The sequence below is a fragment of the Thunnus albacares genome, chromosome 4 (genome assembly GCF_914725855.1).
Source record: "Thunnus albacares chromosome 4, fThuAlb1.1, whole genome shotgun sequence".
In the NCBI taxonomy this organism is placed as follows: domain Eukaryota; kingdom Metazoa; phylum Chordata; class Actinopteri; order Scombriformes; family Scombridae; genus Thunnus; species Thunnus albacares.
This window is the reverse complement of record NC_058109.1, coordinates 34,780,729-34,796,029: the sequence shown is the minus strand read 5'-3', so window position 1 is coordinate 34,796,029 and position 15,301 is coordinate 34,780,729. Positions and strand designations below refer to the sequence as shown.

Sequence of the window (15,301 nt, the reverse complement as noted above, 5' to 3'; positions counted from 1 at the left end):
CAAAATAACAAACCAAAAATCAAATTCCAAGAGAATTTCCAACAAATTGTGTCAAAACTAAATAATAGCAGTTAAACTTAGCTTGTAAGGAAATACCTCAAGTCTAGCTCTTCATTCAGTCCATGTGGTGATAGTGTGTTTAATGTATGTATCCAAAATGCTTCATGCATCAAAAGCAAATAGATCCAGATTGCCACCTCGCTCATTGCAATGCTTTTACAATCATACCAACAATTCAACATTGCGGTTTTTATTTTGAGGGTCCTAGCCGGAAATAAGCTTGTATATTGTAGTGAGTTCTTGTTCTTGCTTTAGGTTCCCCTCCTCCCTCCCTGCAGAGCGGAGCGGTTTTCTTTCCTGGTTTTGTACATTCAAGAGCGTGAAGAACCGCAAGGACAACATGTGGACATATTTTTATATAGTGTTTTACTCGTGAAGGGTTCACGATGGATACAGGTGGTGGCGACAGCTGTCGGAGACGCACGAGGAACGCGCGAGCCTGCAGCAGACAACAGACTAGGGCGCGAGCTGACGAGTCCAGTGTGCTGCGGTGTCTGAGCGTGGGAAACACGGGAGAAGACCATGACATGGAGGAGGACATTGGCCTCTTCAAGCAGGACAACCTGGAGCGGAGGGTCATGGCCCCCCGCTACAGCCTGCTGCGGGAGGTGGGAAGGGGCACCTACGGCGTGGTGTACGAGGCGGTGGCCCGGAGGTCCGGTGCTAAAGTTGCCGTGAAGAAACTAAGATGCGACGCGCCGGAAAACGTGGAACTCGCACTGCAGGAGTTCTGGGCGCTGGCGAGTCTGGAGAAGCGGCACCAAAATGTGGTCCAGCTGGAGGAATGTGTGCTGCAGAGGAACGGTATGGCCCAGAAGATGAGCCATGGGAACAAGAGGTCTAAACAGTACCTGCGTCTGGTGGAGACGTCACTAAAAGGTGAGGCTCGTTCAGGTCTCAAACCTTAGCTGTTTGAGCTGAGTCACTTTGAGATAAGAGTGAAGTAAGTGCTGCCTTTTTGTTAAAGCCGAATTAAAAATAAACTCTTACCACGTCTTAAACAGTTTTGTTGGAGCAAGGAGTTACTTATTCACCCCATATAATCAGTCTAACGTTAAATTGCAAGGTTGATGAATGCAGTTTTGAGTTCGTGTACAACTCAAAACTGCATTCAGCAGTCAGCAGTTTTGAGTTGTGGTTCCTCACATTTAGACGCTGATTTACTGTATGTGGTCACGCAGAGACCCCGTTTCAAATATTTGGCCATTAGAGCCGATCAGTTCAGTTTCGATGAGTCAACACTGGTTATTTGAGTTGAATAACCCAGATGAGATGGTTCAATCTAGCTGGTTTAGCTTTTCTGTCTTGACATTTGTCGTGTTGACCTGCAGCTAGGTTTCAGTGACCTAAAAGAAATATGAATGCGTGTAATGTTTAGTTTGTAGTGTTAGCTTTAACCTTATGAAATGTCCTTTCTAGTAGAGTTGTTGTGGTCGCCATGACACAGACTCACTGGGGGATGGGTAGATTTTGTAAGGGAGCTCCCGAGGCTCAGACTCTCTAAAATGGAGTCTGCTGTGTTGGCTGTATTTACAGAGGAATTTGGCACATTCCAATGACAATTGTTACACTTTTTTTCCAAATTGACCACATCAGCAGTTTTTGCTTTTTGTCTTCATGTGCTGTGCTGGTTTCCAGGTGCTAATCTACTGCAGATTTTGTGGTCTCTATGCTAAAACACATTATTGTCATATTGTGAAAGGCAGAATGATATATTTCAACTATCACTCCAAACCATCAATGATTTCTTACCACTAATCAGTGTTCAGATGTGTGTAGTTATACCTCCCTGACAGCAGGGATATTTGGTCATGTCAAAGTTATTTGAAATGTACATTTCTGTCAATGATTTGTATGGAGTTAACAGTATAAATGGACATTCTATACTGGATAGGTCTCTCAATTTTTCATTTACTTTTTGCTTACAGTAGTTAATTGATGATGTATTTTTAACTCTACTGGTCATTCTGACACATTGTTCTTGCTGGATATCAATAGTACATGCCAAAGCATGTTAGAGATGCTTTGAACTGGTTTCACCAAGGCTGAGCTCTTGTGCAATTTAGGTAAATACCACCCACATGCAGCCTTTTTAAGAAACGCCCTGATAGGCAAAGGTAGTATGCATCCAATGAGATTGGAGTAGAAACATCAACAGTCAGTTTGTTAGTGTGCACATTCACTGGGTTGTGATTTTGAAATTGTAATCAGTATAGCTTCACATACATATAGATTGCATGAAATGGCCATAAAACTACATCTAATAAACCAGCTGGTGTCCTAATGTCTTTTCTCAGTGACATGTTCAAAATCATTAATAAGATGTATTCTGGACCTGGTGAAAAGTATATTTTCATATTTCCCCATTCTCCATCTTGAAGTATTGTGTATTATTACATCACTGTGTGAATGACTGGTGTGGGTCTGTTGCAGGTGAGAGAGTGCTCAGTCCTCCAGAGGAGCCTTGTTACCTCTGGTTCGTCATGGAGTTCTGTGAAGGCGGTGACCTCAACCAGTTCATCCTGTCTCGGCGGCCCGACCCGCAAACCAACAACAGCTTTATGCTCCAGCTGACCAGCGCCGTTGCTTTCCTGCACGAAAACAACATTGTCCACAGGGACCTCAAACCTGACAACATTCTCATCTCAGAGAAGTCGGGGGCTCCTGTCCTCAAGGTGGCAGACTTTGGCCTGAGTAAAGTTTGCGCTGGTTTAGGAAACACCAGCGAGGGCAAAGAAGGCGAGGACAAGAACAAAAATGTCAACGTCAACAAGTTTTGGTTGTCGTCGGCGTGTGGCTCAGATTTCTTCATGGCTCCCGAGGTGTGGGAGGGTCACTACACAGCTAAGGCTGACATATTTGCCCTTGGGATCATCATTTGGGCCATGTTGGAGAGAATTACTTTCATTGACGCTGAGTCTAAGCGCGAGCTGCTGGGAACATATGTGAGACAAGGGACGGACATTGTGCCGGTGGGTGAGGCACTGCTAGAGAATCCAAAGATGGTTCTGAACATCCCACAGAAACGCAGGTCATGCATGTCTGACGGAGTGAGGAAGCTGCTGCAGGACATGCTCGCCGTCAACCCTCAGGACCGGCCCGACGCTTTTGAGCTGCAGGCCAGAATGGACCAGGTCATGTGTGCTGCATGACCCTCAACCAGGTTGTTATACAGGTAGTTATGACTTTATCTTCATATAATCACCCCATGACTGCTGTCATCTTTTTAATGTGTCTGTCTTGTCATGTTTATGAAACACAGTAGCTCCAGTTCTATCTGCCAGCACTGTCTGTGAATATAGGGTGCTGTTCACACTGCAGCTGACAGTAGGGCTGAGCAATTAATCAAATTTTATTTTCAATTATTATTTTGGCTTCCAGTGATTATGGAAACAAGATAATGGAGATAAAATGATAATTGTGCCGCATTCCGTTTCACAGTGATGCTCTGGTTTTGTCTTGTGTCATAAATCCAGCACATTGTGTGTCAGAGCAGCCAGACAGCACAGTGACAGACAGACAGACAGACAGGAAGAGCAGAGCTCTTCTTCACAGCATGAATGTGTCTGAATTTAACAGTCAAATGCTGAGTGCTGGAAACAGACTTATTTAGACATCTACAGACTTTGTTTTGCTGATAAGCTGATTAGAAACCTGGTTACACTTACACATGGCAGAGAAATGGGTGTTCTCCAGGTAGTAAATCTACCTGTGGAAACCTGGTTTCTCTAATCCCAAACTTCCATCACAGAAAGCAGCTTTCTCCTTCATATGACAGTGAAGAAATCAACTTTCTGGAGAAAACCGACTGTATCCTGCTTACTCAGGTGCATGTAAACACACTGCAGGATAATACAAAGTACCATGATGAATGATCATTTTATTATTGATCACTCTCTGCACAACATGCATCTTAACAATCACTACAATAATATGATCTCAATTATTGTGGCTTCATTTATTTTAATTTATTATTTTTATAGATTGAATATATGTTTAGTAGTGTTTAGTAGGTTGTAGAAGTGCACTACAACATTTTTATGTATTATCATATTATATTTTTCCTAAAGGAGCTACACTCCTCTTGTAACAGTAGCTTTCATGTAGATGTCCTTTGAAGAATGAGGAGAGGGAGGATTCTGAGATTTGATGCACTAGTCAATGACTCAAAACAACTCTACGATAACGTAGGCTGTTATTAAAATCATTAGCAGCTCACTGATATTAATGATCGTGGGAAATTTTAGCAGCTCATAATACTGAATGAACATAGGGGAATTTTTAAAAAAGTTCAGTAAATGCAAGATGTTTCCAAAGTCAATGAGTAATCGTGTTAACTAATCACAATCTCAATATTGACCAAAACAATCATGATTATAATTTTTGCCATAATGGAGCAGCTCTAGCTGACAGTGTCCATCTCCTATGTGACCATAAATGCTGTCTCATCAAAAAGCAAAGCTACTTGGAGTCACTTTCAAATGATGTGAAACACATGTAGTCATTGTCCACCATTGGAATCTGAAGCCTGCGACTTAGAGTGAATCTAGAATGTACTAGAGTAGGAGTGCTTTGAAGAACGTCAATTAGATGAATTCAAAGTCAGCCCTCATCTTTTACTTCCTGTAGAAATTCAATACCAAGAAGAATATAACTGAGACAACAAAACCTCTTTACTTCAGTAACATGTATATTAGTAAGACTAGCATCATTCTCCTGAGACATTTTCAATCATTTGGGAGCCACAACAACTCAGAATTTGTACTCCTGCACCATCGAGAGCGTCCTCACAGGGAACATCCCTGCCTGGTACGGAAACAGCACTGAACACGACCATAAGACCCTGGAAAACATGGTTTGTTTGACTGAACGTACAATAGGTGGTGCCTAAGGGATATTTACACCAGGCGCTGCAAGAATAAGGCTGAGAGAATCATTAAAGATCCCAAACGCCTGAATAACGGCCTTTTCTCTGTGCTGCGGTTGGGAAGAAGGTACCAGATACACCAGACTCATGAAGAGCTTCTACCCTCAGGCCACAAGGATCCTAAATGAGGTTACTGCTTAAGACTGCCCCCCCCCTCCCCCCCCCCTCCTTCCAACCAAACACACAGATTTAGTGCTGTTCCTATTCTATTTCAACTCTTTATTGCACAAAATTGAAGGAGGTGGCGGGATTACATTTCACTGTGTTTGGACCTTATATGATTACATGCAACAAATAAACTTGATTGTTAGGCTAGCAGTACGCTTGTAAATGTGGATACTGTGGAAATCTGACATTTTAAGTTTGGCTAAAAGCTGATCATCAAAACCTGATCTGAATGTGTTTTTTGATTCAGGTCATGTTAATATTGCTACGTCATCACCTCTGGAGCTCCAGATAAACTGTCAAAATACATGAGAATACATATGTGAGTAAACTGGCAGGTTAGCATCCTACTGTTTCAAGTCCACAACATCCACTGCAGTGAGTGAGTCCCTTAACATTATATAGGTGATATGTGCAATGTCAAACTTGTCCAACTCCACCACTCTGGCCAGTGAGATAGAAGATGTATAAATAGCTGCAGTAATGTGGGTAAAACCTGCATATGTGGTTGACCTGGACACATAAACACACCGACATCCGACCTTTCTCTGTGACCCTCCTCCTCACTCGGGTTGAACACTGGTCAGACACTGAATGTAACTGACATAAAAGTGTCATGCGTGAACAGAACTGGCCTAACAATAAAAAAAACTGGAGAGAGAGAGAGAGTAGAAGAGGATGAACAAAGTGGCGGAACCTCTTGCTTTTCGTTCCGGTGCCCGTGTTAACGGGTTAGAGCAACCACGCAGCGCATCATCCAGAGATTCAGCGACTCCCCTATTTTTTCTCATTTGGGGAACTTGGTGTCTCTTGGAGTGGTGACAGCAGGGTTCAAAGTGATGGAATAATCAATATAATCAATTTTTTAAAAAAAGCCGTCCTTTGTGAGGAGTGTATGTGGCTGACACTGAAGTAGCCCCCAGCCAGACCCCACCGTGACTGTCACCTCACATATTATTCATTTTGCACAATTGAGCACATGCTTCTCAACTTTTTTTCTGTCTGAACTAAAAAAAATAAATGAAATGAATAATGAAATGATATGAAACATTCTATTATTGATGGCCATTATGCTCAGGTAGAGGTAGGCTGTGTGGCCCAGGCGTAAGGAATCATCTTTGTATGATGGCTTGAGTGACAGTCTGTTCAGGCCTATACTCTGATGGCTGTCAGTCAGGTGCAGTAAAAACGACACATGCAGTGTGAGGTGTTGTGACATGTTCCAGTTCCACGGGGGTGAATAGTAAATATGAAAGAGCAAAGGTAGGTGAGCTGTGTGTCTGGCCCAGGGCACATATTTAGAAACTGCTGTGGCCGTGCTGTCTTAAGTTTGTGCTGCAGCTTACCAGGACACCTCTTATGCAACTAAAGCCCCAGCCACCCCTGGCCCCTAGGGCACAGATCCATCAACACACAGATGCCTGTGTTTCAAAGAGGCTGAGTGAGCATTTACTGGCTCCGCCTGTTGTTTTGCACATAGATAGTTCACGTTAGCGCATATGAGCTGCTCGTCGATTAACTAAACTTACCATTTCTTCATTGTTCTTTTCTGTATGAAAGACATTGTGCCATACATCTTTGCCTTTGTTTGTTCTTCCGTCATGTGCCTTGCTGTAGGGGGATGGGGAGGAGTGCATATTATGTGAGCAGGGCGGGGTTAGGAGAGAAGAAAGCCACTGGCAGCAAACATCCCAGCTGACCTTCCCCTCTCCTGCTCTGCTTTCTGCCTGTCAGTCTGCTGCACCCCCCCCCCATTCATCTTTTTCTCCATCCCCCAGTCAGCTCCCTGCACATTCACCAAACACTCAACTACATATTTGTCTGGTAATGCTAATAAAAGAGGTAGTCACACTTTCACCAAAAAATGAAACACGTCACATGGCAAAAGTGTCATAGAACAAGGGGTGACACCATAATCGTTTCAATGTGAGATAATGATGCATATTTTCAGACATTCATGGCAGAAAAAGTTAGTAAAGAATGACAAAAAAAAGAAGTGGAGAGTGAAGTTGAAACCCTGTTTACTTTCTCACCTATGTACAGCTGGCCTATCACAGCATGAAGTGGGTGTGGATGTTGGTCGGGTTGTCTGTTTCTGAAAGTCACAGAAATTGTTGGACAAAGTCCCCCAATTCTGACAATGGCAAGGTGTGGGTGGGAGGGGATTTCCGAAGCTATTGGACCACTCAACAAACAGCACTGATTGAGTGTACTGACGCCTCGAGTGAAGTTTTTTTATGGTTCAGTGCTAAAGATTGCCTTATTTAACATTTTATCTGTTTTGTTGCCTTTACTGGACAGTTGATAGTATACGTTTAACCCACTCATCTACCAGCACGCCTCTCCTTCTTTACATTATAAAGAGCAGTGTATTAAACATTCAGATTATGTCACCAGGCTTCCAATTTTTTTTGCCAATGTGTCAGTTACATGCGGTTGTGAGTAACAACTGGCTGAAATGAAACTATTAGCTGTTGTCTGGTTAGTGTGCTCTCTGCAGACTGTGCCACAGATTGTTCTTTTTTAGAGTAAGAAGCATTCTTAAAACAAAACCTGCCAAATATTCATTGATTTCAGCTTCTCCAACCAAAAAAATGTTGTGCTTTATTCTATTTTTATCATTGTTAGCTGAATCTCTTTGGGTCCTGGATTGTTGGTCAGACAAAACAAGACATTTGAAGATGTCGCTTTGGACTCTGGAGGAAAAACTGTGATGGACATGTTTCATTATTTTCTGATATTTTATAGACTAAGCAATTAATCAAAGAATTGAACCTATAATCGACAAATGAATGAAAAGAATCACTAGTTGCAGCCCTAAAAGGATGGAACGTACTCTTCTAAAGAACAAGATTCTAATGCACTGAGTTATAGCACAAGTTCTCCATTGTATTGGACTGGTGACAGAAGTCTCATCAACAGACATGTCAGAACTCTAAGCACATACAACTGAAATTAAATGGTGTGTGTAAATACCTAAGTGGAAAATGTGTTTGTGATTTGCATGAGTTAAAGCTGTAAATATTAGATTTTTTTTAGTACTTCAAGCACTACTGTCAAAAGGAAAAAAAGAGAGAAATCCTCCTTCCAAAACATGACTGAATATTGAAGCTGTGTATCATAATGCAGCATCAGTAGTCCAGAGCATGTTGACGTGATTCGAACCCAATAACCTTGTTGCTATCAACAGTGTTCTCCTCCAGACACACGAATCTGTCAGTTAAATTCCAATGCTATAAAAGTGACAAGTCAGCACTGTCCATTAAAACATGTTGTCTTTGTGCTGCAGTATTAAGCTCCAAATCCCCGCTTGAAGCTCTTTTTAAATCCGTTATGTAACAGAGTACGTGAGGAAAATCTATGACAGCATAGCCAGAGCACAAACTGTATCTGTGACTGGCAAACCAAGCGACTGCACATCTCAAAAACAAACCAAGCCTCTTCACATGGTAGTGCAGGTTCTGTCAGGATGAACAAAGGACTGTCTGTGCTGCAGGATGCACCGGAGGCTGCAGCTCCTCTCTGCTGAACAATGGCTGAGGATAATCCTCAACACAGCGCTTTACCAAATGACATGTAGTCAGACATATAAACAAGCTCTGGACCTCCCAGTCTATTTGAAAGTGTCTGTGGCCCCGGAGTCAGCTGCCCTGTCAGGGTGATTGACAGCAGGCCTGTGACCTCAGTAAAAAAACCTCCTGATGCTCTGTCCCCCCCCCACAGCTCAGGCTTCAGTTACACCATGCTGCACCAGTGAATGACGGCACTGCTTTTTATCATGTCGGCTTTCCTCACTGTAGCGTCTGTTTACAGGATCTGTATTCAGCTGTTTTTTTCTCTATCCTCTAACATGCAACAAAATCAGAAAGGTGTCTGTGCTGCTCTGTTGATCCCGTGTCTCCCTGCATGCAGTTAACTATGACCGCCTGTTAGCTTGTGTGTGTGTGTGTGTGTGTGAGCAGCAGGGAGGGCACACTGCAGTGGGCACTGCTGTAAAAGAGTCAGACATCATTTGCTGCAGCAGCGTGGCATTGCTGCACTGACTCAGCACATCTCTGCGTTTTAAAGGCTGCTGCAAATTTCACATCCCGACTGCTGTGCAGTAAGATTCAGTGGTTCAAATAAGGCTGGTAGAATGTTATTGAAGTCTCTGCATCTGTTTATTATGCCACACACACAAACGGTTTTCAGGCTGTGTAAAGCAGCTGGCTGTTAGGTGAAATCCTCCAGGGCTCCTTTAGTGTCTTCTCAAGGAAAACACAGTTTGTTTGCTATAGAGCTGCTGACAGATGTTCCGCTAGAAAATAAAGATCTATCAGGGGAGCAGCACTGTAGTGTTTGAGCTTAAAGTCCCCTTCCACTCCCAACATGTGGTGTTCTTCTGGTCCCTTCAGTTGGATGTTGTTCTCTGTGCAGAATGATGAATGTGCAGAGTTTGTCTTGCAGAAAGTGGAACGTTTCTCTGTGATCACCTTAAATCTCAGTTTAAGTTTAAGTTTCTACAAGCATGATTTGTGACATCACGACTAGTTTGGATTCAATCGTGGTCCAGTATTCACGTTACACAAGTGTGATGTGGAAACTTGAAGCCTCCAGTGTACAAACACTGAGAATGGACTTTACAGTGAAGTAGGAGACATGTTGTGTCCAGCAGGACAACTTGAAATGAAGAATATTAACATATTCATTAATTCTGGATTTTTCACTGAGACAGAAGGAGAAGTTATTTTCAGGATTTTAATGAGGTAATTGAACTTTTTTTGTGGCAAAATAAAATAAGACACAAATTGTTATGTCTTATAACATGTCTGGAGTGGATCTTTTAAATGATTGATCATCCAAATAGTTGCTGATTAATTTAGTCAGAAGGCTACTCGATTGTATAACTCATAGTTTGATTTCTAAAGTATTAATTATATTTTCATTGCAATCTTTACATCAGATTTCACATGGACATTTTAGGCTGAAGTTAGTGTTTGAGGAAGCTCTGCCCAGTACGACCAGCTTGTCTTATTGACACAAGCTGTTTGCAGACGACAGACAGTATGTTTACAGGCACACAAGAAAGGTTATGTTCAGTAGTTGCTGTTGATCTGTCTATACTGTACATGTAGCGCCTCACTAATCCGATTTCTGTCATTCTTATTGTAACTACATTAGTGACGCAAGGTGCTGAAACCCTCCAGCCCCGAGCTTTCTCCTCTTGAGGCTCCTACATGTGTAGTCAAACTTTAGTAATATCAGTTTGTGCGTGTTGCTGTCACTTGTAATGACTGTTGAATCTCCTCTGTTTCCCTGTAGATACGTGTGGTTCCCTGGTGCTGCTACATCAGAGAGAGTCTCCCTGTTTTTAATCTGAAGACTGTGAAGATAAAGGAGAAGCACGGAAAGCAGTTACTCCTGCAGTTTGGATGCTGAAATGGGATTTTAGTTTTTTTTTTTTTGAACTTGTTTACAGTGAGGTCACCTGCCAATGGTGACAGAGAATGTTTGTCTTGCCCTGATTATTGTAACAAAGCGAGAAACCTTACATCTGCTGCTGTTAGCGGGGAAGCTTGATTAAAACTGACGTAGCCACACCTCCATCAAAGAATAGAGGTCTGGAGAAATTCCTATCAGAAAACACAAAGACACCACGCGGGACGAGGGACAGCGTTGTTGATTGGCTCCAAATTGGAATCTGTCTTCTTGTCGTGAGCTTATCTGTAGCTCTAGTTTGTTTTGTGTGTGTTCACAATTCCACGTGTCCTGCACTTTGATAATATTTAATGAAACACTGTGACATCAGATACACACTCCTACTGGAGTCATCTCGCTTCATGTGATTTGAGTTTCTGCTATTTTGTCCAAAATCTCAGTGAAGTCTGGTCCTTTTTAGATGTTTTACTGTGCTGACAGTTGGGCTTGCATCCCACATGCTTACCTGTCCTGTGTCGGTGTATCTCCTGTCCATAGTGTGTTTCAGCAGAGCTCCAGTGAGCATCAGTGCCATGTGTTACCCCCAGTGAGTCTTGACCAGTCAGACAGAAATCAGCGTCACTGCCCCTTTTTCTGTCGTTGGGTTTACATTTCTCCAGACATCTGTTAGTTTACACTGAGGTACGCTACATAACAGTCATGGTTAGTCATCAGGAGTGGGTGATGTGTAAAAAAAAAAAAAATCCTCCGTCATGGCATATGTAATGTCATACTGTCATATCAGTATATATGGTGATACAGTGCATTAGCCAAAAAACAGTTTCAACTGAATTTCTGGAATTTCTGTGTCACCATATATATTGATATCACAATCCTATATATTCAATATTGTTGTGAAGTAGTCCTGCTCATTGATTCACAGCATCGCCCACAACATGCTGACGCAACCAGATCTTTTTAAAGGGACAATTACCTCGGTATGAACGGTAGAGCAGAATCATCTCACAGTAAAAAAACGGTCGTCTTTGCCTGTTAGTCACTGGATATTTCTAGATATTTTTAGCCTGGGTTTTGTTCCCCTGTTTTTACTGTCATACTGTGATCATTTTTTTTCATCAGTCTGTCAGCCTGCAGGCAGCGCTGCTCTTCAGTCCATAGGGATCAATGGAAACTCAGTCGCACCGCAAATCAATCCAGACCTCCCCTTTCCACACTGTGGCACCTTTTTTTTTTTTTTATTTCCACATTTCCAAGGTTTACATCAGTGTTGCAAGCAGTTTGTCCGGATCACCGTAACACAGTCAGCAGAGCAGGTTTCACTGAACATGTAGTGGCTGAGTGATTTCAGTACATCGTTGGACCTGCTCATGGATCTGTTGGATGTCATTTTTATTTGTTGGCATGAATGCAAAAGCTGGGACAGCAAAGCCCCTCCCTCCCTCCCCAACAGTCTTTACAAACAGAAATGTGAAATGTGAAAACAGCTCTGTTCATTAATACTGATTGGAAAAGCAAAAATGTGTTTAAAAAAAAAAAAGCATAAACATGTCCCAAATAAGACACTCATCATAGAGTGAATGTTATGTTTTGATATGGATTATATCTGGAGACATAGAAGCTTTTAAACTGAAGTTTTTTGGCATGCCCTACGTTATTTTGCCCTACGTCCTTGCCTTTGACTAGAAACTGTGTGTTGAAAGCAGATTTATTTGATTATCTGTCATTTAAACTAGACTTCATGGTCAGTGTGCACCTTTCATTTCCACTCTAGTCTAATTCTTTATACCTTTGGTGCCTTGAAATCGCTAGTCAGATAAGATTTGGCTCAAGATTAGCTGGTGTATTTTTCTTTGATTTGGCACTCCCAATATGTTGTTCAGGGTGTATGGTCTTGATGATTTAGTGTCTTCAGTATTTAAAATGTAATTATGGATTTAATTTGCCCCCCAAGACGAAAATGTTTTCCAAAATTCCCACATGGTAATTTGAAATAATTTACATTATTTTACTGTTTTATTTTGTTTTACATATTTAAAGGGAACTGCGGATCTCCTGTTTGAACAGGCGCCATTCATGTTCAAGGAGCGATTCTGTGATTATTCCATAATGTTTAGGATGCATTAGAGGTTATAAACTGTTAATCAGATTTATTTCTTCTTGGGGAATGATCGCTCTAAATGTAAGTGTTGTTTAAATTAATGGCAGGCCTTTGAGAGTTGTTATTGTGCCTGTGATCAAAATCAGAATGTGGAAGTGAAGAAGCATTTTTGAACATTTGTAGAATGAATGAAAAGCAGCTGAATATTTTGACCCAGTTGATATTTTTGCCCCGGAACCAAAGATTGGAAGACTGCAGAATCTGAATGAGAGGTTGTGCTGGAGTCTGTCACATGTTTTGCTGAACTGAAACCCTGAATAACTCAGAAGAATCCTTTTTTCTTTTTTGATTGTACTACCTCGTGTTTCTGCACATTTTCTTTACTGAGCCATTGTTTAGGTTTTTTTTCCAACAAACACATTCCTCAGTTAGAGACAAAACCTGGCAGATTTCAAAGCTTTTAATTTCAAGTCATCACAGTATTTGTTGGGTGTGTACAGGTTTCCTTTTTGTGATAATGTGTTTAAAAAGTGTTGGATTGTAAATGCATCGCAGGGGTTCAGATTAAGTGACATTGCTCTTGACTTCTGTCAGTCGCTTAATAGTTTCTGTTTTACAGATGCATTGTGAGATATGCGTTTACAACGATACAGATGTTTACACACCTTTAGCTCCACACAGGTCATGATGTACTTGGTTAATTTCTTCAACTTCTGTGAATAATGTACCTCAATTCCCAACTTTTGTTTCACTAATGTATGAATATTTTATTGCGCAGGGTAGAAATGATGATCTTGAGCTGGAGATGAGCTAATGGTGGAGTAGAGCTTGAGGTGAACAGCTTACACAGATTTTTATTCTTAAGATTTTATTCTGATTTCTGAGGAATTGTTATTTTACTTTAATGTAGAGGAATGTATGTCATCAATATCAAAAGAGATTGAAGCAAACCCTTAAAATGTTTCCCTCCATGTCCATGTAGCTGCCTCTGGATAGTTTCCTTTGGTGTTGGGGACACTGGTATCCACCTGTTTGGGGATGTTTGTTCATAATGTAGCTGTTAATGTGTGCAGGAACACCATGTTTGACTAAACGCTATTTTACATGCAACACTCTTCTATGCAACTTTGCCTCCCTCATCCTGACAGGAGCTGTACTCGTTGGACTGGATGTTGTTGCGTTCAGGTGGATGTATGACCCTTTATTTCAATATATTTTCAGTCCTTGGTTGTACATGTTACTAAAGCCATTTGCTTGAATGAAAACATGTTTTTTTTATTGCTGACTTTGTACATATCAGAGCTCTGTTTCAATAAAGGTTGGAAATACCTCAAATCTGTGTGTTGTTGAGTTTGAATTCTTGAAGGATAAGTTCACAGTTTTTCAAGTGTGTGTTAAACCAACAGTCAGGTGTCCATATGAACAGTGAAAGAGGTTTTCCTCGCTGTAATCATTCCTCCCGTTCATACTGGCTATTAAAAGATCCTTCAAATGTGTTTTCAATGTAAGTGATGGAGGCCAAAATCCACAGTGTGTCCACACAGTCATTTAAAAGTTGATGTGAAGCTTATATGAGGCTTCATCAGTCTGAGTTAGTCATATCAAGTGAATATCTGCCACGTTTACAGTCTTTAGCATCAAATTCCCTCTTTGTGTTTCCTCAGACAGTGTTTCCCTGTTGAGCTGCAGTGGAAGTATAGTAACAAAAAGAGGAACTTTGGCACTAAAAAGACTAACGTTGAAAATGATCTACTTGATTTGACTCATTTGGATGGCTGGACTCATTTCAATGTTCATTTGGGCTCCTGACTGTTGTTTTAAGACACACTTGAAAAATTGTGAGTCTATCCTTTAAAATTTTTCACCATGCTAACAGGGATGGCAATGATGGTTTATCAGTCCACCATTTAGATCCAGATTGAAATATCTTGACAACTAAATGGATTGTGATGAAATTTTGTACAGAATTTGGTGGTCCTTAGATACTGTAATCTCATCATGGCACTTTTCTCCAGCACCACCACAAGACCAACATTTTAGTTCTTTATAGAAATGTCTCAACAACTATTGGATGAATTTTTTGTGAAATTTGGTTCACACACTCATGGTCCCCAGAGGATGAACTGTAATTACTTGGATATCCTGACTTTTCATCTAGCTCCATCATCTGGTTAAAATTTCTTTTTGGCAATTATGACCATAATACCTTGCTAATTATGTTAGCATGCTAAACCAACATGATGAACATACCTGCTAAACATCAGCATGGTAGCATTATCACTGTGAGCATGTGAGCCTGCTGATATTAGCATTTAGCTCACAGCCTCACAGAGCTGCTAGCATGACTGTAGACTTTTAGTCTTGTTATGACAGTGACTGAAGTGTGTAGGAGGCAAAGAAAGGAATTCAATACAGAAGTGAAGAGAAGAAAGTGAAGAGAATGAAATGATAGCAAGCTGAATCCTCACACTTGACATGTTTACTGATGCATGTAAATTATGATTTCACTGCTGCCTTACTGCTAAGAGCTGAAATGTGAAATCAAGGTGTCTGTTTGAAAACCTCTAAGATATATCTAAAATACAAAAAAATGCAAGGATTTTAAGGAAAACTGCCTAAGACACAAATCTATA

At 41.2% G+C, this 15,301-nt stretch overlaps 1 protein-coding gene across 1 annotated transcript; it reads left to right on the top strand.

Moving 5' to 3' along the window:
• The first annotated feature begins 291 nt into the window (after positions 1–291).
• On the top strand, positions 292–14,003 carry LOC122980812 (serine/threonine-protein kinase 35-like). Its single transcript, XM_044349181.1, has 3 exons — positions 292–939; positions 2,494–3,235; positions 10,454–14,003. Exons 1-2 carry the CDS (start codon positions 447–449, stop codon positions 3,210–3,212), a joined length of 1,212 nt encoding a protein of 403 aa, XP_044205116.1. The 5' UTR covers positions 292–446; the 3' UTR covers positions 3,213–3,235; positions 10,454–14,003.
• Positions 14,004–15,301: the final 1,298 nt, after the last annotated feature.

Coding starts and splice junctions, on each gene's coding strand:
- LOC122980812 (XM_044349181.1), top strand. CDS start 447: ATGGATACAGGTGGTGGCGACAGCTGTCGGAGACGCACGAGGAACGCG. Junction 940..2,493: donor GGTGGAGACGTCACTAAAAG/GTGAGGCTCGTT, acceptor GGTCTGTTGCAG/GTGAGAGAGTGCTCAGTCCT.